General features: G+C 44.4%; 1 protein-coding gene across 1 annotated transcript in view; it reads right to left on the bottom strand.

Moving 5' to 3' along the window:
- Positions 1–245: 245 nt before the first annotated feature.
- SPATA20 (spermatogenesis associated 20) overlaps positions 246–25,117 on the bottom strand; it is a 71,091-nt gene continuing 46,219 nt past the window's right edge. The window contains exon 16 of the mRNA XM_015410729.1: positions 246–757. Coding sequence (XP_015266215.1) covers positions 587–757 — 171 coding nt within the window. The 3' untranslated portion in view covers positions 246–586. The remainder of the gene's footprint in view (positions 758–25,117) is intronic.

Raw genomic sequence — 25,117 nt, 5'->3', positions numbered from 1 at the left:
TTTAGATCTGACTTGAGAAGAAGAAGAGATGGGATTTATACCCCACACCCTTTACTACTCAAAGGTGTCTCAGAGCGGCTTACAAACCCCATTCCCTTCCCCTCCCCACAACAGACACCCTGTGAGGAAGGTGGGGGCTGAGAGAGCTCTGGCAGAAACTGCTCTTTTTTCAAGGACAGCTCTTATGAGAACTATGGCTGGCCCAAGGTCATCCAACAGGTGCAAGTGGAGGAGTGGGGAATCAAACCCGGTTCTCCCAGATTAGAGTCCGTGCACTTAACCACTACACCAAACTTTAGCTGCCAGTGGCCACTCCCCTTAAAGCAATAATCTGTCCCCAAGTGCAAATAAGCTTGAGAACTACAAAGCATACACCTTCCCAGAGAGAGGAGGGAAGGGGCCACTGAAACAAGAAACACTAGTAATTGTGCCAGCTAAACAGCAACAAGGTAGGGGGGAAAACTAGCAAGATCAAGTGGCTTTATTGTGAGGTCCAAGTAGCTAGTGCTGTTCTGTTATATTTTTGGCTCTTCTCATGTCCACTGAAACTCAAGGGCAATGGCTGGGAGGGAGTAGGGATATCAGTTCAGGGCAACAGCATGTGACGCAGCTCCTGGCTGGAAGTGACGGGCAATGAGCAAGTGAAGTTTTCACAGAGATACGCAGTGGCTTTTCCATCTTTCTTCTCCAGAGGAGAGAGGAAGGGAAGGTGACGGTACAGAAATCCTGTGCTGTCGCCAGCTGCAAGAATCAGCACCTGAAACAGAGAGACAACAAAAGGAAGAACAGGTCACAGGTTAGGGAGATGATGAGATCCAAGCTGCTCTCTTCTCAAACTACGATGGATCAGACGGTGATGTCCAGGTAAGTGCTGAAGACACAAGGCCAGGCTAGCGGCTGACTCTTGCCTTCTGGAATGGCACATCGTGGTCCCCCAAGATCTCTTCTGGCAGCACTCTGTAAGCACATTAATTACCCCGTTAAGGATGTTTGGGAATAAAGGACTGTGCCCCTGTGCAGGCTTTTAAACCAGGCAATTTTCAGATCCTTTTCATTTGCAGAGTCCTGAAAACACATGAAAAGAGACTCTTGGAACAATCCGCAGTTCCTCCCTCCTCCTTGCTGTCAGCACTGGGGAACTCACAATGTCAACAGTACAACAGTCTCTATCAGCATGCTGAGCAGATACGATTGGGGCAGCATTTCTTGTTTCTCGCACAGACGATCCAATGTGTCACTTGTCCCGTGCCTAAGGTCCTCAGGTCCTTCAGGGCTGTTAAACCCAGATCCGAGGTGACACCCTTGATGCATGCAATAGAACCTGAGGGGAGAGACTGCTATTCAGGAGGACAAACTGGAAATAACAGCCTCTGGAACAACCTAGCAGCCCTGGTCGTGTAAACAAGCCCATGGTGTCCCCCTAGCTCAACATTCACAGAGGGGAAGTTTTGAGTACGAGGAGGGGAGCAGACCATGACTCATTCAAGCAAAAGCTCTTTGCATCAAATCCCTCCCTCTCATGAGCTGGAACTAAATGCTGTGAACCAATTTTGGGGATGGGCGTCCATACCCCCCCCCCCACTCCATCATCTTACCTCCCCCCTCCCCTTCAAACCCATCTGTGCCACAACTAAGCTGTGATCAACAAAATCATGCTGTTGCCGCCCCCGCTTGCCCAGCAGGCTTCAAGCACACTGCTCTAATTGAACTCAAGCTGCATTAATCACTTTTACAGCCTGCCAGCTTCCTGCATGCTGGACTCAAGAGCCAGAGCCCAGACAAGCCCCAACTTCTAGCCAGCACTGATGTCAGATTGCCACAAGATCATGCCATGTACTGGGGTCAGGGGTTAAAGGTGTCAGCTGGGGTCAGTGGTCAAAGAGTTGCGATGTTGAACCGGCCTTCCTCAGACAGCAGACAGATTTGACATAAGATGTGCTTCTCTCTCCTGCTGGAGGCACGAGTCTCCCAAGGAGAGGACAGCTTCACTATGCAGAGGGAATGGAGGGAATATAAAACAAGAGACACAGGAGCCAAACCAGAGTCTAGGGCTGCCAAGAACTCCATCCACCTAAGGAATTCTCCAGAGGGGGAAACAAAACAACCGTAGTGCTCTTTCTCCCTTCCACCTCAATGGAATGTCTGGCCACAATACTTTTTCTACGAGATTTTTCTCATTCACTCAACATGCCCTTGTTACTTCATGTACTGCTTTGCCTGCAGAAGCAAAGAGTAGCAAAGTATCAGTGAATATTCCGTGCAGACAGTCAAGACCCAGGCAGATACTCTCATGCTACAATATTATGCAGTTGGACACAGGAAATTACCAACAGGGACTTAAACACTCTGTTAATGTTACGGGCTGCTCACACATTTTTTTAAAGCAACCAGAGTGACAGATGCCCAAAAGAGAATATCAGGCTAACTAGCTCAGCAAAGTGAAGAAGAACATAAGACTGCTGAATCGGGCTAATAGAGCACCTAGCCCAGCATCTTTTTTAAAAAAAAAAAAATTGCAAACTTTATATCCTGCCTTTCTGCCCTCACAAGAGGCATTAAGGCAGCTAACAAATTAAAACATATATTATAAAATTCTATTTTAAAACCATTAAAATCACCCCCAAAAAACACACATACACATCATTAAAACAATTTAAAACAGAGCTAAAATACATACAAAGACATAAAAACAGCAACAAAAATATTGGTCAGGAAGGAGGGATCACTGGGGAAATGTCAAACGAAACAAAAAAAAGTCTTCACCTGTTGGTGGAGGACAGCAACAGAAGGGGGCAGAAGAATCTCTCTGGGGAGAGAGTTCCAGAGCTTTGGTGCCAAGACCAAGAAGGCCATTTCCCAGCTCACCACCTGCCTAATCTCAGGAGGCACAAGCATCCAAAGCAGGGCCTCCAAAGTGGTTGGGCAGCTTTATCTTGTTTCCAAAAGCTGTCAGCCAGAAAATGTTTCTCAGAAACCCACAAGCAGGGCAGAAGGCAAGAGACTCCCCTCCACCATATTTGCCCAGCAACTGCTACTCAAATGCGCGCTGCCTTTGGACCTGAAGATTTTGTTTAGCTATCCAAGCTAAAAGAACTATTCCCCAGCAACAACAGTTTTTGCATAGGAGGCATTCAAAAATGCACTGTCTCACTCCCAGGGTTTTGTCCTTCTTACCGGGGTACGTCTGTCCCATGCCATCTCTCCCAGCCCCTCCAAAATGCTCTCGGTATTCCATGGCAGAAGCCCAATGGAGATACTGGGGATAACCAAGAGCAGCGTCCTGTTCCCACTGGTATATGGCAAATGCCTTTCCACGTGCTCTGTGGTGCAGCATCCCATTCCCCATATCTAGGGCCATGTGGCTACACCACTCCCTTACACAGACGGTTTTAAATGAGCTCTGATGTGAATCTAACCCGGAGATCTTCACTGTGCCCTATGGCTGAGCCACATCTAGCCTACCACAAACCTAGATGGGAAAGGTAGAAGCTTTCATGATACGTGTATGCCAGGATAGTTCCACACCTCACCATTACTGGCTAAACAAGAGTAAAATCCTATCATCATACGGCTCCCTGATGTGCAAAAAAGGACGTATCCTCAGAATCTGTGTCCTACCTTGCTTTTAGAATGGAACTGGTCAGCACCCCTGCTGAATGCTCAATTCCATCTGCCGTCCACGTGCTTCAGTAAACAGCTATCCATCTGTTCCTCTTAAGCATCCTGCCCCCACACATATTCCCAGTCTGCTCAACTCTTGCCTATTTCTCTACCGGTGCCCTTAACTTTAAATGATGCTGTGTTTACTTCCTTCCCCTTCATCCTATCCCTTTCATTCTATGTGTACTGAAATTGAGCGATGCCTGACTGCATCTCTAAATAGCCTTCCTCTTGTGCAAGCCTATCCACTGCCGAACAGCCTCCTTTTTGCTACATAAACAGACTCACCCCATCTGGGGAAAGGTCTGATGCCCTTCTCCCCCCTCTTCCCCCCCCCCACTCCACACACAGTTCCTCTCAGGGCATCTGAGATGTTTTCTAGGGCAGATCAAAAGGTGCAGTGGCTTCCACTGCTGAGTCACTGGGCCATCCCCATTAGAAATGCTCTAATTATGCCTGATAAATGAGTGGCTGCAGCACTAATTAATTTGTACAATACAGCAATTATCACTCGCTCCCCTGGGTCCTGGGCATTAGAGGCAAGTGCATAGGGAGGAAGCTTGTCAAAAGCATGGATCGTCTACCTTCGTTCAAGGTGTGAAACCAAAAAGGCCAAACTGAAATCAAAGCGGACAGAAGATACAAGTACTCCTGTCAGCACAGAACTCACTGGCTGGTTTATAGCGGAAGAAGGAAAGGGGACCAGAACTGGTGGCACCATCCTACTGGTCCCTTCCCACAAAAACAAGATCGCCAGCTCTGCAAAGGGTGTGTGGAAGAGAAATGTCTCTTTCATGGCTAGGCAAAGAAACAGAAACAAAAGGCATCCATCCCCCCCCCCCCAATCATACGGTGGAACAGCCAGCCTGCCTGCCTGTTTTCCATCAACAGCCTGGAAAAGAGATGATTGGTCAGTTCTTTAAGTACCATCAATCTTCAACTTGGACACCTGTGTATCAGCCACTGGCTCCCTCTGGTATTGACGCTGCTGGTCAGGGGAGCCTATTCTAGTGGCAGCATTCATGCCACAAGACATAATCTTCCTTCCTGGAAGTCAGGTGATACCAGAGGACTAGTCTGGTTTGGCTGGCTGATTATGAACCTTCCAGAGCTACTGCCTTCCTTCTGCCTGGACAACTTGTTGCTGTCTCCAGCCTCACTCCTGTCCAAGGTACTCGGCTTGAGCTCCTCACCATTTCTAGATATAATTTTGAATCACACAGGCAATTTAAAAAAGCACAACAACTATCTTTGTAAAATGGCACCTCCAAAACAGCGCAGCGGGCAGCACAAGGAGCACAGACCATGCCATGGTTACCATTTCCCCATCAAGCACAAAAGAGTAACTGTGACATAATACACAAACTAAGCTAATACGGGAGAAGAATGAAAGAATGCAAACCATTGCAAATGCACATGCACACGCACACTAGCCCCAGTGCCTCCAGATTCAAGAGTAACTGTGACATAATACACAAACTAAGCTAATACGGGAGAAGAATGAAAGAATGCAAACACAGGCAACCTGAATGATTCACAGATATATTGGTGTAGATGTAAACTCTGTCATGCAAACCATGTCAGCTAAAAAGGCCCTGAGACTTCCGGTTTTGGTGGCTTGCTGGCGGGTGCGCTCCATCGCAGCTCCGATGAGAGCGGCCCACAATCGCACCAGACGGGAGGGGGTCCGGACCATTCCGAGGGGCCCCAGAGCCCTTCGAGGGGGCTTGTAGCCTGGGGCACGAGGGAAACCTCTCGCACGGTGATGGCCAAAGGATTGAGGCTTCCTTTTACCCCAATAGGTCCCGCTAATGCGAGACCAGCCATAGGTTTAAAGAAGCATACTGGAACAAGCAAGCAGGACATCTGGCGTTAAGAGACTTTCCCCACTTCCAGGTGGCTCATGGAGATCTCCCAGAACTACAACTGGTCTCCAAACTACAGAGATCAATTCCCCTGGAGAAAATGGCTACTTTAAGGGTGGAATCTATGGCATTATACCCAGCTTGTCCCTCCCCTCCCCAAATCTCCAGGAATTCCTAATGTGGTGTTGGCAACCCTATGTATATGTGACCTCATTAGTGCATTTACAACATCTTCAGGATAGATAACAGGCCCCCTATCTATACTTCCATTTTCCCTCCTTGCTTTGTTTTCTGTCATCCTCTCTCATTGGTTTTATCTGGAATTCCAGGAGTGACTAATTACCAATTCATGTCCAATCTGAACTTCATTAATTCATTTTTGCAGCCTCCCTGAGGTCTTCTTGGTCAAGCCAAATAAAGGAAAGCCAGAGCATTAACACTCAGTGGACAAAGGAGATAATGAAATCCTTCACAAGCACCCTGAGGCTATTAGCAGGGCAAGGAATAATAAAGCAAGTTCCCCTTCTACCAGGGCAAGAAGCTACCTTCCCGCTCAAACAAGAGAACCCCTCAAGTTTGCAACAGAGTGGGAAGAGAATAGGGAAGGGGAAACCTCCAGCTAAGAAGGTCATACGAGAACCAATGGACTAAAATTAAATCAAAAGAGTTTTTGGCTAAATATTAGGAAGAATTTCCTCAGTGGAACAGGCTTCCTCAGGAGGTGGTAGGCTCTTTTTTGGAGGTTTTTAAGCAGAGACTAGATGGCCATCTGACAGCAATGCTGATTTCATGAATTTAGGCAGATTATAAGAGGGAGAGTAGGAAGGTTTGAGTCAGTGCTTGGCTATAATGGCCCTTTGTTATATGCTCAGGGTAACGCCAATTGCCACTTTGGGGCCAGGAAGGAATTTTCCTCCAGACCAGATTGGTCCAGGGATCTTGGAGGATTTTGCCTTCCTCTGGGCAAAGAGGTCACAGGGGGAGTGGGGGGGGGGGTAGCTGTGAATTTCCTGCATTGTCCAAGGGGTGGGACTAAATGACCCTTGAAATCCCTTCCAGCTCTATGTTTCTGTGTTTCTAAGTGCCCCACACACACCACTTCACTGCTACAAATCACGCCCTCCCAGCAGACTGTGCAGAGAAGCAGCAACTGTACTCTGAAGACATGAGGATGAGCGTGGGACCAGTCCAAGATGGCAGCCAGTCCGCAAATGAAAAAATGCCAGGGGGGGGGAATATAACCACTTATTGACAACCAATGGCTGCCTTTCCCTTGATTATATAATTTCTGCAACATGAAGTCAGCTGTGAAGAGATCACACATGGGGCTGGGTTTGTGATGTGCGAAAACCCATTCTGAGGCAAGCTTTTACCTAGTTCAGTGTCATGGGAAATGGCAACGGGCCCCTGCCCGAGTTGGCAGTGCAGCCGGAGTTGCCAGTATCACCAGAACTGGAAGCTGGGCCCTCTGACTCCTCGGTAGTTGACAGCTTGCCGCCACCAGCACCCAAGTCCATAACCCCCACGCCTGGTCCTGCAACAGCCGCTGAGGCACAGATGTAAACGGAAAGCCCGCCTGATTCACCTCCACGGGTGGCTCGGCTGAGGGAGCAGCTCCACAAGGACTTAGTAATCCGCTGCTGAGACGCATGCTGGTAGGGAAGGTGAGTGCCGAGCCCTGAGTTCTGACTGGAACGGTGCTGCCGCTCAGAAAGGCACTGCTGGAAGCCTGTATAGCTCCTGCTTGGGAGTGGGCTCTCCATGGAAGCAATGAGTCACATCCGTGCTGAACTTGCATCCACCCTCGGCTCCTGTTCTCAGACCTCACTCTTGTTTGGTTTCCTGGCTTCCTGACCTCTTGCTTCGGACGACCACTCTCTTGGGCTCTCGACTCGGCTCCTGTCTCTTCTGGTTATGACCCCCGAACTGGACCCGACTCCTGACTCCTGGACTAGCCCAGCCCATGACAATCAGTTAGAACTAGTTTGCTCTTCCCCTAAAGGAATCTGTGGCCTGGTTCTATATGGGGAGCGGTGGCACAGTGGGTATATCCCACTGTCTTAACATCCAAACTGTGTCAGTTCGAGCCCCACGCTGGTGTGAGCAGCCAGCCTGTCGTCCCCAGCTCATCGTCCACCCAGCGATTCGAAAGCCTCAGCGAGTAGATAAAATGGGAACCACTCCTTAGAGAGGGTGGGCACACCGACTCCCTTCTGGGAAGGTGTTAGCTCTCGGTTGGAGACGTCCTGGTCTGGACCCGGAAGGCGGAAGAATCTACTCAGCTAAGAAAATCCCTGCAGTGGGATGCTCCGGCCAGGCGGTGGCAGTGTGGCGATGCAGCTGTTGGAACATGACTGAGTCAAGCCAGAAACGTTTCCACCGGGCAGTACGGCGTGTGCAACTTAAAATGAATTATATGTCGTCTTCCCTATCCCCTATGGAAAACATTGTTAGTCCCCTGTCTAAAGAGTAACTGTAAATCACTTTGAGCCCACTTGTGGGGAAAGCGGTTAATAAATCGAAAGCATTATTATTATTATTATTTCCCTGTGCTTAGTGCTGGCTTTCCTGACACTGACACCAAGTTACTTGCACAGACTAGAAAATGGAGTTCATGGTCGTCTCTGTAGTTTCCAAAGTCATCTTTCGCTTTAAATGAGATCTGAGGGCAAGCAACTCGGGAGAACTACTTGCATCTATATATCTAAGGGTCCCTCTGCGTGCAAGGGTCCCTCTGCGTGCAGATACTTATTTCCCACAATCTGGGGCACATGGAGTGTAAACAGATCTTTCAGCAAATTTGGGGCACTCCCCAGGTTTGCAGAAAAATCTAACATATTTTTAAAAGTATACGGGAGATACTTAAATTCCCCCCAAAGTAAAACTGCCTGCTCTGCACATGTGCAGAGAACAGACTTATGGGAGGTGCAGGGAAAGCTGCTGGAGCCGCGGGGGAAGCTGCCATGGCAATAACCATCCCGGCTGCTGCTGGGACCACTGGGAAAAGACACTGGAGACACATGGGAAGCCGCCATGCCAATAACCATGTGCCCCACTGCCAGACCCGTCCTAGCCATTGCCAGGACTGCCAGCAATGAAGAGTAGAGCTTCAGCCACAAGGTTTCAGCACTCCTGGGGAGGGAAGGCGGCCGGGCAGCCAAGGTATCCAAAGGGACAGCAATGCCTCTCTGGGAGCCAGCCCGCCTGCCCTCTGCTGCTACTGCCCAAGCTGGCCCTGTGGCCAGTCAGCTGAAGCCCAAGGAGGCAAAGGCTGCATCAGCCCTGTCCCTCGCAAGAAACAGAAAGAAGTGGGGTTCTCTGAGAGGGGAGAGAGAGACAGAGAAAGAATAGGGGATTGTTTGGGGGAGATAAAGAAAAAGAATGGGAGATTGTCTGAGGGGAGGGGGAAGAGGAAGAGGGGGAGATTGTCGAGGGGGTAGAGAAATAGTGGACAGCAGGCTTCATTTCGGCTAGGAACATGCTGAAGCAACACTCCGGCAGTAAACAGGCCCACCCCACCCCCTCGCCCCCTCCCCAGTCACCCATGCAGGGCCAGACCACCCATAGAAGAATTTAGGCATTTGCCTATGGAGAGGCACCTGCCTTAGCCTGCCTTTGAAGCTTAACTATCAATTATCTTCTGTCCTCTGAATCATAAACCAATTCTGGATGTGATGTGATTCCTGTGATTAATGGCAGGATGGCACTCCTTTTTGAGTGACGTAACAAGAGAATCACATTCGTATTTTAGACAACATCGGATAAGGGCCAGCCTAATAAAAGTTTGGAAGGAGATAAAAGCTGTTTTTTATGAAAAAATACCGAGGTGGGTTGCCCCACTGGAGGTTATTTCGTTACCAAATTTGATGACGGTTACCCGGGCTTTGAGCTATGATGTTCTGTTGAATAAAAATAATGAACTTAAATCACAAGAAATTTTACAATCCCAACAGATTAGATTATCATGGTGGGAAAGGAATCAATTAATATCTAAATATAAGAAGGATAATCAAATGGGTATTAGTAAAAAATTCTCAGAGTTAGATATTACTAGCGTCAGATGTTAAAATGATACGTAAAATATACTCCTTTCTGTTAGACAATAGATCACAAGATGAGAGTAATAAGACACCGTTGAAAAATTGGAATAATAATATCGAGAAAACAATTGACCCAAGAAAATGGGAAGGGATATGGTGGAATGTGAGACGGCTTAATGCCGTACCATTAAAAGAAATTGTTTTCAAGGTGTGCTATTGGTGGTATTTATAGCTCCAGATAGATTGGCCAGGTTTTATCCAGGGACCAGTAATATGTGCTGGAAATGTAAATCGCAAGTGGGCTCTTTTTATCACGCATGGTGGACGTGCACAGTAGTAAAGAAATATTGGAAAGAGGTTCATTTGGTGATAACACAGGCAACGAAGATGCAAATACCATTGGATCCTGAGATATTTTTGTTAAGTATACTACCGGAAAGCTGGAAAAAGGAGGATAAACATGTGGTGATGAATTTATTGGCGGCAGCTAGAATAGTACTAGCCAGCTACTGGAAGAGAGATGAAATACCGGATAGATGGGATTTTATTAATAAAATGGTTGAAGTGATCGAAATGGATAATTTAACACAAAAACTCCATGGAAGAATGAATTCAGTGTTTCAAATAATGTGGTCAAATGTATATAACTGGACTGAAAGGAATTTCTAAGGAAGTTCGTAATTTAAAAATAATTTGTTAAATTAGTTATATTTATGGAGGAATAGACGAAGGATCTGTTTTAAGTTGATGGGTTGGTGTGGGTGAGCGGGTGTGTTGGTGGTGGGTTGTAATATTGTCTTATATCTGTATAACAATAAAAAAATTATTAAAAAACCCCCAATTCTGGATGTAAATGTTCCTTTACATAGGTTGCCACATCTTTTTTCTTCTTCTGTTTTTATGCAGAGACAAACAGTTTTCCAATCTTTTTGGCTTCCAGGAATTTTTTGTCAGATTCTTTAATGTGAGTTTCTTGTAGACAGACTACGTCTGCCTGTAATTTTTTTATTTGTTGAAAAAAAATTCTTCTTTTTTGTGGAGCATTGAAACCATTGACATTCATGGCGATTATTTTTAGCTTTTTCTTATCCATCTTTGGCCCTGATCACATGCAGAGTTTGCTGCAGGAGAGCCACGAATGCCGGGCGGATTATACGGGCGCAATCACACCGTAACAGCTGGCAAGCGTAGCGCACTCATGGCCAACCGGTATCGTCCGGCCGAAGATGTGGAGTTTAAAAGTACCTGGGAAACTCCCCTATTAAACGGTTGTGACAGGCTGCAGACGGACGCTCTCCGTGTGATCGCCCCAGCGTGCTCCTCTTGCGTCCCTGCTTCCTGGTTGGAGCGCGTCGGAAACACCTGCCCAAGGAAACAACACCGTCGCATCTGATCACATTGGGGCGCATCAAATTGCAACGGCACTAATAGCCATCCCCGCGCGTTATCCGCGTGTGACCGGGACCTTTGGTATCTTTTTTTGATCCATTTTTTTTCTTGTCTTGAAGTCTTGTTACTATCTGGTGTGGTAGCATTTTAGGTCTTTTCTTGATGTTTCTTATTTTTTGTCCTACTGCTCCTTGAGCCTGGAGTCCTTCTTCTTCCTACTTTTTCTCTTCTTCCTCATCTTGCTCTTCTCCCTCTTCTTCTTCTTGAAATCCAAGCTCTTCTCCATATTTTTTTAAAAAATCTTCTATTTTGAATACTGAATTGATCTTGAACCTTTTTCCTCCATGGGTAAATAGAATTTCTTCTGGAAGTAGCCATCTATAATTTATTTCATTTTCTCTTAGCAAATTGGTAAGTTTTGCATAATTTCTTCTTTTTTCTCTTACTCTCCATGGGATTTCTTTTAAGATTTTAACTTCTGACTCTTGTAACACTAAAGTCTTTTGATTTGCTGTTCTTAAGATGGTATCTCTTGTAGTTTTCTTGTGAAATCTTACATGCACCTCCCTGGGTAATTTGTGTCTTCTTGCATAAGAGGAATTCATTCTGTAGGCAACATCTATATCTTCAATAGTAAGGTGGATAACATTCTCTTCTAAGTATTCTGCTAAGCTTTTTGCCATTCTTTCTTTAATGTCTTCTCCTGTATTTTCTGGAATGTTTTGAAATCTCAGTACAAAAGCTGCTTTCTCTAATTCAAGTTTCATCACAGAGCCTTCCAGGGAGTCTTGTCTAGTCTTCATTTCCAACATTTTTTGGTCTACCTCTTCTGATTTATTTTGCAGTTGGATAGCAGTTTGCTTGAGTGAAGCAATATGTTGAGTGTTCTCCAAAATCTGTTGTTTGAAATCCTCAGTTTGAGAAGTAACCTGTAAAGTCAAAGCATCAAATTTGGCCTGCAACAGCTCCACAGCTAATGGAATTGCATTGTTTACAGCACTATTAACCACTTGAGGAATAACATTATTAACAGCAGTATTAACAGCTTGTGGGATTGCAGATTCTATTGCTTTGGCCACCACTTCTTTAACCAGGTTTTGCACCTCCTGACCTGACATCTTAGCGAGATTGGTGGCCACAGACTTAGCTAAAGTTGGAGAAGACCTACCTGAACCAGAAGACATGATTCAGTTACAATCACCATACACCTCCACTACCTCCCCTCCCTCATTGTAAAGGCAAAACAATGTATTTCAGTGCTGATTATTACACAATGTTCTCAATGTTCCCAAACAATATGATGTTTTCCAAACATTCAATATCAACAAGGTCACTGTTCTCTTCTCTCTCAACAGTTGCAATTATGGGTGAAAAGGCAAGCAAACCATTAAGTTTCTGTCTTTTAGCTGGGGCAGACAACCTCTATTATATACATCCCATACTTGCAATGTTCCTTATGAAGGCTTAAAGTTGCAGATCAAGCTTTAATATACCATTGACAAAGCAAAATTAGTTCTCAGTCTTTCCAATCTTCATGAGTTCATAAGTTCTACTCAAAAACAGAAAGAATGGTATAATATAACTCCAGAAAGGTGTTCTTTATAAATCCAGAAGGTATAGATTCCAGAAGGTATAGAATCCAAATTAGGAGGTTGGTAAAGGTTTATAAATCCACCACAACAAAGAAATCTTCAAAGGTAATCCATCTCATACCAAACCAAAAAAGCTGATACACTGAGAGGAAGCAGAAGCCATTTATAAATCCACTGGGATAGCCCAAAATTCTAAAAAAATTATAAATCCACTAAAGTTTTAGTTATGCTGCCAAATATTTATTTTACAGTTCCAGCAGAGTAAAAAGATCCAAATCCAAAAGGAAAAAAGATAAAAGTGGAAGCAAAGACCAAAACTGTATTTCAGAAAAAAATTATTCCTTGCCAGGCCAAGTCCTTTTTATCTTTGAATCAAAGTTTATCCAGTTTCTCTATTTATAAAGCTTCCAACAAATATGCCCAACTTTGTCCAAAAGCCCCAAAATTATGAAAGAAAAGTCATTTCACAGCAAGCTTAACAAGGATCAGTCTGCAATCTTGTTAAACACCCAAATGTAAACAAACTCAAAAAATTTCTTAAGTACCTCTTAAAAAATTCTTAGGTGGAAAAACACACAAAGTCTATAAAGGGGAGAAGTGTACCCAGTCACTTGGAAATTCACAGTCCCTTGGAAGTTCACAGTATCAACTTAGTATAAAAACAAAGCATCCATCTTTCTTCAAAATGTAAAGGTAGAAGCCTGGGCAGCAATTCCGAGCTGCGAAGTAGGGGGGGGGATCCTGTTTCCCAGGGCTTTAAAATTTAAATGGGAACTTCTCCCTCACTCAAAAACAGCATGGGTTAATTCGGGTTTTGTTGTCAGATACTCACGGTGTAATATTGAAGATTAAAAGCTGAGATTCTCTAATAGAAGTATAGCTCTAGAAGTCGGTCGCTCTCGCCTCTGCGCTCAAATGGCTGCCATGAGCGCTGTTTCTCCGGACCTTGCTTCGGGGCAATAAGGGGTCTGCTCAGGCACTGCCGTGTCAAGGAGTCCCCAAATCAAGCCCTCTGCACAAGCCCCCCTCCAGGCAGGCTTGTGGGAGACCGAGCCATTGCCGGTTCTCCCGCTAGGTCTGGGAGGCTCAGGGGTTCCTCAGGAGCCATCCCAGGAGCCCTCAGACATTGGCGGAACACAGACCAGAAGAGGTATTCACCTCCTTTCATGTTTGTCTTGCCACGTGTCTTTCTTAGAAAACTGAAATTTTCCATCCCTTTGGCTGTTGAAAAAGTGGGGCAGGAGGGAATAGGTAGTCCCGCTGGCGAGAGGCTTGAAAGACTGGAGAGGTCCTCCTGTGAACCACTGGATGACATTACTTGGAGCACCCTCGAGGGGCCCAGGCGGAGTCATCCATGGAGGAGTTCGCTGTTGTGCCTTCTCCCCTGACACCTCCCCCCCCCGTGATGGGCTGTCTGGGTTTCAGTAAGTGTGGCCTACAAAAGGAGATCTGTTAGCTTGGCTTGCCGAAGCTCTTGACTGGACCAACAGCCAGTCTCCTCTCTCAGACACTGGAAATTTGTAAACTTCCCCCCCCCCCCGCCCGCCCGGCCCCCCGCTCGCCTCTCTTTGTGGAGAGGGGAAATAACATCTGCTCTGACTTAAGGATGTTGTGCACTACCTGTGATCTGTAAGACCAGCCTTCAGCCATGCATAGTGATCCATCCAGGGCTTGCCAAACTTAAACCACCTGTCTCTGCTGCCTGTATGGTGATATCACACATGTGACTGTCAGCCTCCCACATCTGCTGATTGAGCAGAAACAGCACCAGCTGTTAGCCTGGTACTTCTGGCACTCATTGGAATTGGGTCCAAAGGAAGTCCTGATATTACTGCTTCTGGTTTTAAAATGCCCCAGAGTTGTGCTCTGTCTGCTGTACTCCTTCTTTTGAGGTGGAGCAAAGGAGCTGACTTGCTGGGCAAAATGATCTAGCATGCTGCTGTTTGGAACACATGCTAGGGGTCGCCTACCCATGACCTAGTGCATCCTCTAAAAATCTTCAGTAATATAAGAATGACCATGGGTTTTTTTCTCTCCTAAATATCTGCCTTACAAGGAATGTGTTATCACATCACACTGGCAGTATGTTACTGGTGAAGTCAACATAGCTTGCTTTCATATAAATGTCCATGTCGTCTGATTAACTGCTGATTATTTTCTCAAAGGGAGAATCGCCATTCTTTTGCTTTTGTGTCCTTGTAGTCTTTGGTGCATCTTTATTTATTTAGCACATTTTTATACCACCTTTTCTCCAAGGATTTCAGGGCAATGTACATTGTTCTTCCCTCCTCCATTTTATTCTTGTGAGGTAGCTTAGGCTGAGAAAGAGTAGCAGGCCCAAGGTCGTCCAGCAAGTTCCATGACTATATTTCGCATCCAGCACCACTTAATCCCAGTAAGTCTGCAGCACAACCCCATACCGAATGTTAAGATGCTATGAACTGTAAATTAGGAGGTCCTCTATCATGCTCTGAAAAATCTTTCCCCCTCTTCTCAATAGGTTTTTTTTATTATTTTGTAATGGAATCATAAACTTTTTGCAAAACAACTGCTACTATTACTCAGCAGTTGAACGATTATGTATAATGCGTAGTGGACTGACAGCACACCAAAAGCATTATTGAGCAATGTATGCAACATTGCTTCTTAAATTTAAACCTGTCTGGTGTGATTCAGGTTGGCCAGTATGAAGCTATGTAAGTGGAAAATGCTACAGTGGTTTTCTGTTTTTAGGGAGAGCTAGTTTGGGGGGGGTAGTGTGATTCTACTTGCTGGACATCCCCCCCCCGGGCCCCACGAGGCTGGAGATTTTGGGGGTGGAGCCTGAGCGGTGGGTGGTGCCTTCTGACACACTTTCGGTGATGTCAGGGGGTGTGGCATATGCAAATAAGTTATGCCAATGAGCTCCTGCACCTCTTTTTCTACAAAATGACCCCTGGTGGAAAGAGAGGGGCAGACTGAGAGGGGGTGGGGGGAAGAGGACAGTATCTGAGAAGGGACAGGGGAAGAGAGGGTAAGGCATACAAGGGGTGAGAGGAGAAATGGGGTAAGAAAGGATTGCTAGAGAAGGGGGTAGGGAGGAAAGCTGACATGGAAAAGGAAGATTGGTAGATAAGGGGTGCATGCAGAAAGACAGAGGAGGGAACTTTGACAACCAGGGTGGGAGAGGGAAACAAAGGTGGGGGAATGCCCCCTCCCTACAAGTTCCTTGTGGGGACTGCCGGCAACAAAGACTATGTTAGGGCCACAACACATTATGCAAATTTTGTTGCGGGTCCCCTGTTGTCTTGTTCTGTTTGCAACTTTCTCAAGGGTTCCTGCCTCTTTAGACACTATGATATTCTTTTTCAGGCAGGGGTAATGGATGTTGGGGTGAAGAGATTTCCCATGCAGCTTTGTAGAAAGGTAGATGTTTCTTATCTAAGCCTTCCATTTTGGCACCCCCTCAAGTCCAAATCCTCCAGCCACAGAGGACTCTAGTATGAATGCAGGAAGTAGTATGAGATGCACCTCACATGGATGCCTTCCTTTAGCTTTCTTTGCCCTCAGTCTCTTTTGCGACAAAAATCTAACCATCCACGGATTAGGACTACTAGGTTAAGATCTAAACCAGCCTGCTGGATTTGCATGAGAAAGAGAAGCCAGGTGGCTATCATGGCTAGCACACTAGCACCGTGCAGACCCTGTTTGTGGCACGGATTTAGGAAGCAACATGGATCTAGGAGAAGCTTCTTTTGCACAAACAGAACTGTGAAAGTTACTTGTCGCAGTCCAAATCTCAAGAGCTGATCACATCCTATATACAATACTGATTTATGTCAGTGTTTTACGTGGCGCATGTAATGCTGCAGCTCATTGAGGATCCTGGCAACAATGTGAACCCACCAACTGAAGCGTCTGCCTTGTTTTCCCTTTCCTGAGGGGATGGTACAGGAGGAACAAATCCCTTATGCAAGCACTCTGAGGTTTGTTGGGGGGGGGGAGTTACTGCTCCTCTAAATGTCCAACAGGTGGTGTCAGTATGTCACAGATGCCTTCAGCCCAAGGAAGAGTTGATGCCAGTGGCAAATCACAGTTGTGGAGACTTCAAAAGGTCCTAGGTGTCATGGAATACCCTGAAAATGACCTGACATTCTGTTCCCTCTCCTTCTTATTTTTTTTTTTTATTCCATGGAAGGCAAATGAACCAGGAGTTACCATCGTCTGCCCAACATCGGCTGCGGTCACACGGAGCATTAGCCATGCTACAGAGACGGAAGATAGGCAGATTTTCTGGGTGCGATCAAACCGCAACATCTGGGAAGCGTAGAGCTCCCGTGGCTAACCCGAGGCTTCCTGCCGAAGATGCGCCATAAAAAACTAATACCTCTGAGGTACTAGTTTCCAGAAACCGCGGTGCAAGGGCGGGCGTCTGATCGCGTTTCCGGTGCCCGCCCATGTCCCGTCACGAAAAGGTGTTTTTCCCAAGTCTCCATGGGATGCGCACAAGCAACCAATGGCGCATGCGCACACTACGGTTAAAACAAAAACACAACCCCCGCTGCCCCGCTTCTTTGCCGCGCCACAAGATTGACGCATGATCGGCACCTCCCCCCAAACCACAGGACATCGGCGGGACGTTTGATCCAGCGGCCGCGCAATAGTTCGCTCTGGGGCAAACAGCCACGCCTCCCCCCCCCCCCGATATCCGGCTCGTGTGACCGGGGCCATCGTTGCCCTTCTCTCCCTCCAAAAATTCCCAATCACTTCTATGATACTTCAGTGAACATCTCTCTCTTTTCCAAAAACCAAACATTTACTGTTTTCCCTCCCAAAGCTCTTTGCTGCAGTTAGGAGAAATTGAATTAAACTGTGAGAATGGAATTTAATTTCCATGGTGTTTGATTTGATCATGCTCTCTCCTCCGTGCCTTCTCTGCTGGTTCATCATCTATCTGAGACCCGTCCCGGAACATGGAGAAGCTGCAAAGAATAAAAGCTGATACAGCTGTTGGGAAGAGAGTAATTTATTAACACTGGCACCAGCAGACTAGGCTCCCTGCTGCCAACGAGGGCTACAAAGTGGGTCACTGCCTTTAATCCTTCCACGGGAAGGCAGGGGGGAAGAGATGGAGATGGAGCAGAGAGAGGGAGGCCTGAGAACTAAGCAAGAGCTACAACTACAGAGCAGGGCACTAAGGGACAAAACAGGGGAGGTGTCAGGTGATCTAACGCCTTAAAACAGATTTGTAAGCCTGAGATTCACCACAAAGAGAGAGCAGCTGCTCCCGCCTCTGCTTTTCTTACAGCCATGCTCCTAAGGAGTGGTTGATATATTGCTCTCCGAGGGCCGCCTCAATTCTCTCCCCCTTGCTTTCCCCTATCTTGCTCTTCCTTGACAGGGCTCAGGGCGAGGAGACTTGCAGACTCTCCCGCTTGATGCTCTCAAGAGTCTTGTGAAGTAAATTAGGCTGAAGCAGAGAAGACAAGACTATACAATTGGCCCACAACATTCTTAGGAGCAGCCCAATATGAATCTTTCAACAGGAATTGATTTGACCTGTCTACAGTCTCCAAGGGGCTAAGGGCCACTCTGAAGGCCAAATGTCAAGCAATGAAGCCTGTTTCCAAGATCTGTGCCATCACATTCCCCTCCACACACTTTGAAAAAAAAATGTTAAAAGCCCTTGGAACAGAGCATGAGCCTGTACAAGAGTATCAGGACACTTAGATGTTAAGCCAAAGAGCCAGTTTATATGTTTCACCTGCTATAGGGAGGCCTCTGCATATTGCTTTGGTTGGGGATAAGAGTCCCTGAAAGCGGCTTTCAAGGTATGTTCATTTTTTAAAAACAGTACCTTCATGGGTAGGTCAGGCATCCCCCAGACTAGAATGTAAGGCTCCTCATCTTTTGGCTGCGTGTTGCTCTTTATCGTTCCAATTTTAGTATGTGTGCTGCCGAAGTATATGTGTTGCTCTTGTCAGAGAGGACACCCCAGTCCAGATGGCCACAATCTTCTCCCCCTCCCACCTTTCCCTGATTTGTTTTGTCACAATCCCAAACAAGCAAGGTGTCAATCACAGGGAGGTTGGAGGCAACCTAACAAATGTGACAGCTGCCAAGACAGCCGGCTGTCACCCTATTCGCAAGGGAGGGCCGTTGTGCCTGGGTGCTGTGCTCAGATGGCCCCTGCCTCTCCAACCCCATGGCTGCCCCTTAGGCAGAGATGCCAGAGGACTAAAGCCCTTCTTTCCCCCACCTCCACAGGGCATGCAGCACTCTGCTGCCAGTAAAAGCTGGAGACACTGACAGCAGCACCATCAAGTCCCCACAAACAGGACAAAAAAAGGAAAAAGAGTTTCCAGCCTTCTATCCTCAGAGAGCAACCAAAACTCAGAATAGTGAACTCTGGGGACTGGATAAATATTCAAAGGGGCAGGAAAGGTCAGGAAAGAGCCCCCAGCCCCTAAGGTACATGCTCACTGAAGACACCAGAGTGGCCCCAGGAAGAATCATACCTGTAGGATTCCCCAGTATGGAGGATTTAGTAGCACTTATTGTTACCTACTAGGAATAAGGCCTGTTGTGGAAATAAATACAACGAGCTCTAGAAAGAGGCTCTGGGCGGGTGCCCTGGCCTTGGGCACTCAGTGTCCATTTGCTGTGGTGACCTCAGCAGGGTATAATGACACAGAGCTTAACGTTTTCTCCAGGAGAACTGATCTCTGCCATCTGAAGAGGAGTTGTAATTCTGAGTGATCTCCAGCCCTCCCCTGGGGATTGGCAACAATGGCTCTCCCTGGGAAAATGGCTGGATTGGAGGGTAGAGTCGATAGCATTGTACCCGTCTTGGAGATGGCAACCCTATCTTCTTCCCAGCCAACCATCGACATACTGTTATCTACCCCTCTGGCTTTCCATCTCCCACACACACACACCTGCAGCCTCTACCTAGGTAAAGTACAGTCTTTCTCCGCCTCACTGGGGACCCAAGCAGGAGGGGAAGTGACCTCAGCAGGTATAATGACTCAGAGTCCACCCTGCAAAGCAGCCATTTTTTCCAGGGGAACTAATTTCTGCTGTCTGGAGAGCAGTTGTAATAATGAGTGATCCCCAGCCCTCACTTGGACAATGGCTGCAACGGTTCCCTAGGAGGAAATAGCTGGTTTGGAGGGTGGGGTATTATGGCGTTGTCCTTGTCTGAGGTCCCACTCCTCCTCAAACCCCACCCTCTCCAGGCTCCACCCCTCAAATCTCCAGGAATTTCCCAACCTGGAGGTGGCAACTCTATTTCCTTCCAAGCCAACCATCATACCATTATCTGCACCTCTAACTTCAGGTTTTCATCTCTTCCCCCCTCCCTGTAGCCTCTACCTACAAAAACTACAGTCTTTCTCCACAGTGGGGATCAAAGCAGCTCACATCATTCTCCTCTCCCCCATTTGATTTTCAAAACAACCCTGTGAGGTAGGTTATGCTGAAAGTCTGTGAGTGGTCTGAAATCACCCAATCAACTTCCACAGAAAGAACCTGGGTCTGGAAGACCCTGCTCTGAAGCACTAACTGCTACATCACACCGGCTGCCTTGGGGGGGGGGGGGCACCTCAGCATGGTATAATGACACAGAGCCCACCATTTTCTCCAGGGGAACTGATCTCTGCCATCTGGAGAGCAGTTGTTAATCTGAGTCATCTCCAGCCCTCACCTGGTTTCCCAGGAGGAAATGGCTGGTTTGGAGGGTGGGGTCTATGGCATTGTACCTGTCTGAGGCCCCACCTCTCCACAAACCTCACCCTCTCCAGGCTCCATCCCTCAAATTTCCAGGAATTTCCCAACCTGGAGGTGGCAACCTGGAGGTAGTTCCCAGCCAACCATCAACCTACCTTTATCTGCCCCTCTGACTTCAGCTTTCCATCTCCCCCACACACACACCTGCAGCCTCTACCTAGGAATACTACAGTCTTTGTCCTCAGTGGGGACCCAAGCAGGAGGGAAGCGACCTCAGCAGGGTATAATGACACAAAGTCCACCCTGCAAAGCAGCCGTTTTCTCCAGGGGAACAGATCTCTGCCATCTGGACAGCAGTTTTAATTCTGAGTGATCTCCAGCCCTTACCGGGAGATCAGCAGCAATGGTTCCCCAGGAGGAAAAGTACAGTCTTTCTCCGCAGTGGAGACCAAAGCAGCTTACATCATTCTCCTCTCCCCCTTTGATCTGCACAACAACCCTGTGAGGTAGGTTAGGCTGATTGAGACTGGTCCAAAATCACCCACTCAACTTCCACAGGAACAACCTGAATCTGGCAAACCCTGCTCTGAAGCGTTAACTGCTACGCTTAGGGTAGCCAACCTCCAGGTATCACAACTGAACTCCAGACAACAGATCTCTCCCCCCACCCCCAGGAGAAAATAACTGCTTTGAAGGGTGGGCTCTATGGCATTCTATTCAGTTGAGGCCTCTCCCTTCCCCAAACTCTGGCTACCACAGCACCACAGAATACCCAGGTATTTCCCAATCTAGATCTGGCAACCCTAGTCAGGACTGGCCCCAATGAGTTCCCCACAAAGGCCTAGAAAGGGCTTTCTTGCTTTGCCTTTTTACTTTTTTAATTATAATTGATTTTCTATAATATGTCTTACAACTTCGTTTACAATATATCATAGTACAGAGATTCTTCCATTATTTACACTTTATTTATTTATATATATATATAACACTATAATCACACCTTACAATAGTTAAAGAAATAATCAATTAGAGGTTTTTTCGATCCATTTATAAATCTTTAACCAGAGCTTCTCAAATACCTCTTCATTTTTACCTTGTAACATACATGTCAACTTTTCCATTTCAGCGACCTCTAACAAATTGTATATAAATTCTTCCCTTGATGGGATTTTCTCGGTTTTCCAATGGTTGACAAACAATATTCTAGCCATTGTTACAATCTGTAGGATGATGTAAACATCCGTTCCTTTATAAATATCAGGGATTATATTTAATAAGAATAACTCTGGTTTTAAAGGTATTTTTATATCTATAATTTTTTCAATTATCTCTTTAATTCAAGTCCAATATTTTTTGGTTTTAGCGCATGCCCACCACATATGAAGAGGTCCCGACATTTTGTTTGCATTTCCAACAATTGCTTGAAATATTATTATAGCATTTAGCTAATCTGTCTGGGGACATATGCCACCTATAAAATATCTTGTATGTATTTTCCTTATATGAGGTGGTCCTAGTAATTTTTATATTCTTTGCCATATTTTAAACCACTGATCTAAATCAATGTTATATCCCAAATTCTGCACCCAGGTTATCATAGATAGTTTAACCCATTCTTCTTGCATTTTCACCTCTAACAAAAAAAGTATAATTTTTAATCAGTTTCTCTTCATTTCCTAACCATATTTTATCCAATTCTGTAAGTTTCCCATAAAAACCAGTTTTTTGTATAATGAGATTCTAGTTGGATTCTTTCCTGCCATGTCAAATTTGTATCCTATTTTTGTAACAACTCTGTTGACTTTAACTCACTTTTATTATCTAATAAGTCTTCATACCTCCACATTGCATATTTATTAAATAGAGTAGGTTTTACAAATGCTTCAATACCCCATTTGGGTATTTTTAGATAGAACAAGTTTTTAATCTCCTCCCAAACTTTTGTCAATTAGGCTCTCAGGATATGCTGTTTAAAATATTTATGTACACTAGCTTTTTCATACCAAAGGAAAGCATGCCAACCCATTAGTAAATCATGCCCTTCTAGCTTCAAAAGCCTTGTGTTTTCTAATGTCATCCACTCTTTTATCCATACCATCATTGTAGCTTTATAATATAAAGACCATTCTGGTAAAGCAAATCCTCCTCTTTCTTTTTTACCTTGTAAAAATTTCAATTTTATTCTGGGTCTCTTTGCTTGCCATATGAATTGGGTTATGAGTTTATCTAGATCTTTAAAGTATTTTTGATTTCTCAAAATTGGGATCGTTTGAAAAAAGAACATTAGACAAGGGAGGATATTCATTTTGACTGTAGCCATTCTTCCTAAAAGCGATAATTGCAAGTCCTTCCATTTTTCTAAATCTCTCTTAATCTCTAATAACAATTTCTTATAATTATCTTCAAAAAGTGAACTCACTCTATTAGACAAAATTATTCCTAAATATTTTACTTTCTTACACACTTCAATACTTGAAGTTTCTTGTAGCTTTTGTATCTGTTCCTTTAAGTCCCGCTACTTTTCCGTATTCTTGCAGCATATTTAACAGTTGAATGATGGAAATCTGTGGTTTTTCCAAAATGAATGCCAAATCATCTGCAAAGGCTTGGACTTTGAATTCCTCTCCTCTTACTTTAAGGTATTTAATCTGTTTATTTTCTCTGATTAAATCAGTTAATGTTTCCAATACAAAAATAAAGAGCAGTGGGGAGAGTGGGCATCCTTCCCTGGTACCTTTTTTAATCTCAATATTTTGGGTTAGATCTCTGTTTACCAGGAATCTAGCTTATTGTTTATCATATATTGCCTTAACCATCATGTAGAAATTTTCCCCACAATCCCAGATCTTTAATTTTTCCAAAAGAAAACTCCAACTAATATTATCAAATGCTTTTTCTGCATCTAAAAACACCAATGCCATCTGCTTCTCTGGGTGTGTTTCATAATACTCCAGTACATTCAACATGATCCTTACATTACTTCTTATCTGTCTTTTAGGCAGAAACCCTACTTGATCTCGATGAATTATATTTGAAAGGACTCTTTTTAATCTGGAAGCCAGTACAAACGCATAGATCTTATAGTCCACATTAAGTAATGAAATTGGTCGATAATTTTTAATTTCTTTCTCGTCTGTGTCTTGTTTGTAAATTAAAGTAATTAACACCTCCTTCCATGAATTTGGTATTTTCTTCTTCTGAGTGATGTTATCTATTGTATATTTCAATGGGAGAGTTATTTGATCTTGGAATGTCTAATAAAACTCTGCTGGTATTCCAACTGGTCCCAGTGTTTTTATTTTCTTTTGATTTTTAATTGCTTCAATAATCTCACACATAGTAATTGATTCATTCATTATTTTTATTTGATTTTCCGTGAATATCTTATCATTATGTCTTTTAAGGAAAATTTTAATTTCCTCATGATTATTTTCTTTTTGATGATATAAATTTTTATTTAAAATTTTGATTACCTTCTTTAGCTCCCTCAGAATATGTTTTTCCTCTCCTTCATTTCTTAATGTTCTTATGTATTTTTTCTCTTTTTCTTTTCTTAATTTATATGCTAACCACCTCATTGGTTTGTTAGCATTTTCAAAATAATATTGCTTTGTATATTCCATTTTTCTTGCAATTTCTTGAGTCAAAAACAATTCATTTGATGCTGTAAATTTTAATTTTAATCCTTAATTGTTCCATGTGTATTTCTTTCTTCTTCATCTTCTCTTCCTTTATTTTAATCTGTTCTGCAATCCACATAAATTTTAATGTCTTTTGTTTCCTCATCCAAGAATTTTGTCGAATAAACCAACCTCTTGCAAATGCCTTAAAAGCATCCCAGACTATATCCATAGTGACATCAGGCTGTATATTTTGTTTTAAAAAATCCTGAAATTCTACTTTAGATTCTGTTATGAATTTCTCATTTTTAAACAACCATGTATTCATTGACCATCTACTTTTGTGTGTGTGTGTGTATCCTGAAATACCAACATTAAGGGATTGTGGTCTGCAAATGTCTCCAGTAAAATCTCTACTTCCAGTAGGTCATTTATCATAGGCATCGAGATCCAAGCCATATCTAATTCTTGACCAGGATTTATGTCTTGCCGAGAAAAAAGTCTTTTTTATCAGTGTTCCTGGTTCTCCAAGAATCTACTAAACTAAATTCTTCTGAGAGTTGTAAAAAGGTTTTCAGCATCTGTTTCCCTAATTGTTTTTTCCTATCTAATGTTCTATCAAAGAGTGCATTATAATCTCCTATACAAATCTCTTCAAAAGATTGCTTTGCTATAATCTCTCATAGTAACTCATAAAATTTTTCTTGGTTATGGTTTTGTGCATATATATTAATAATTAAAGTCACTTTATCTTGTCTTTGTATTTGTATTATTAAGATTCTACCATCATCTGAATTATATATCAGTTCTGGTTGCAGATATTCTTTCACATATACCACTACTCCTCTTTTTTATATATTTGTCTGATGAAACAAATTTTTTTCCAAATTTTTGACTTCTAGTAATCTCTAGTCTCCATTTCTTATATGGGTCTCCTGTAAACATACCACATCTATGTGCATCTTCTTAATTTGGTGGAAAAATTGTTGTCTCTTTTGTGGTGCGTTCAAGCCATTTCCATTTATTGAAAGTATTTTTAATTTCTGTCTATCCATCTTTCATGTCTTTTGTACCTTCTTTTTTATTTCTCTATTGAAATCTTGTAACTATCTGGAATGGAAAAACTTTCTTTTTTGTTTGTTTGTTTTTTCATTGTTTTTTCTCTCTCTCTCATGTAGCTGAAGCACCTCGATCTTGAGTATCTTTATCCGTATCATTTGATCGTTCTTCCTGAAATCCAAACT

This window comes from Gekko japonicus, unplaced genomic scaffold (assembly GCF_001447785.1).
Source record: "Gekko japonicus isolate JY-2015 unplaced genomic scaffold, Gekko_japonicus_V1.1 scaffold15, whole genome shotgun sequence".
Taxonomy (NCBI): domain Eukaryota; kingdom Metazoa; phylum Chordata; class Lepidosauria; order Squamata; family Gekkonidae; genus Gekko; species Gekko japonicus.
The sequence above is the reverse complement of the archived record's forward strand: the minus strand, read 5'-3'. Positions and strand labels throughout refer to the sequence as shown.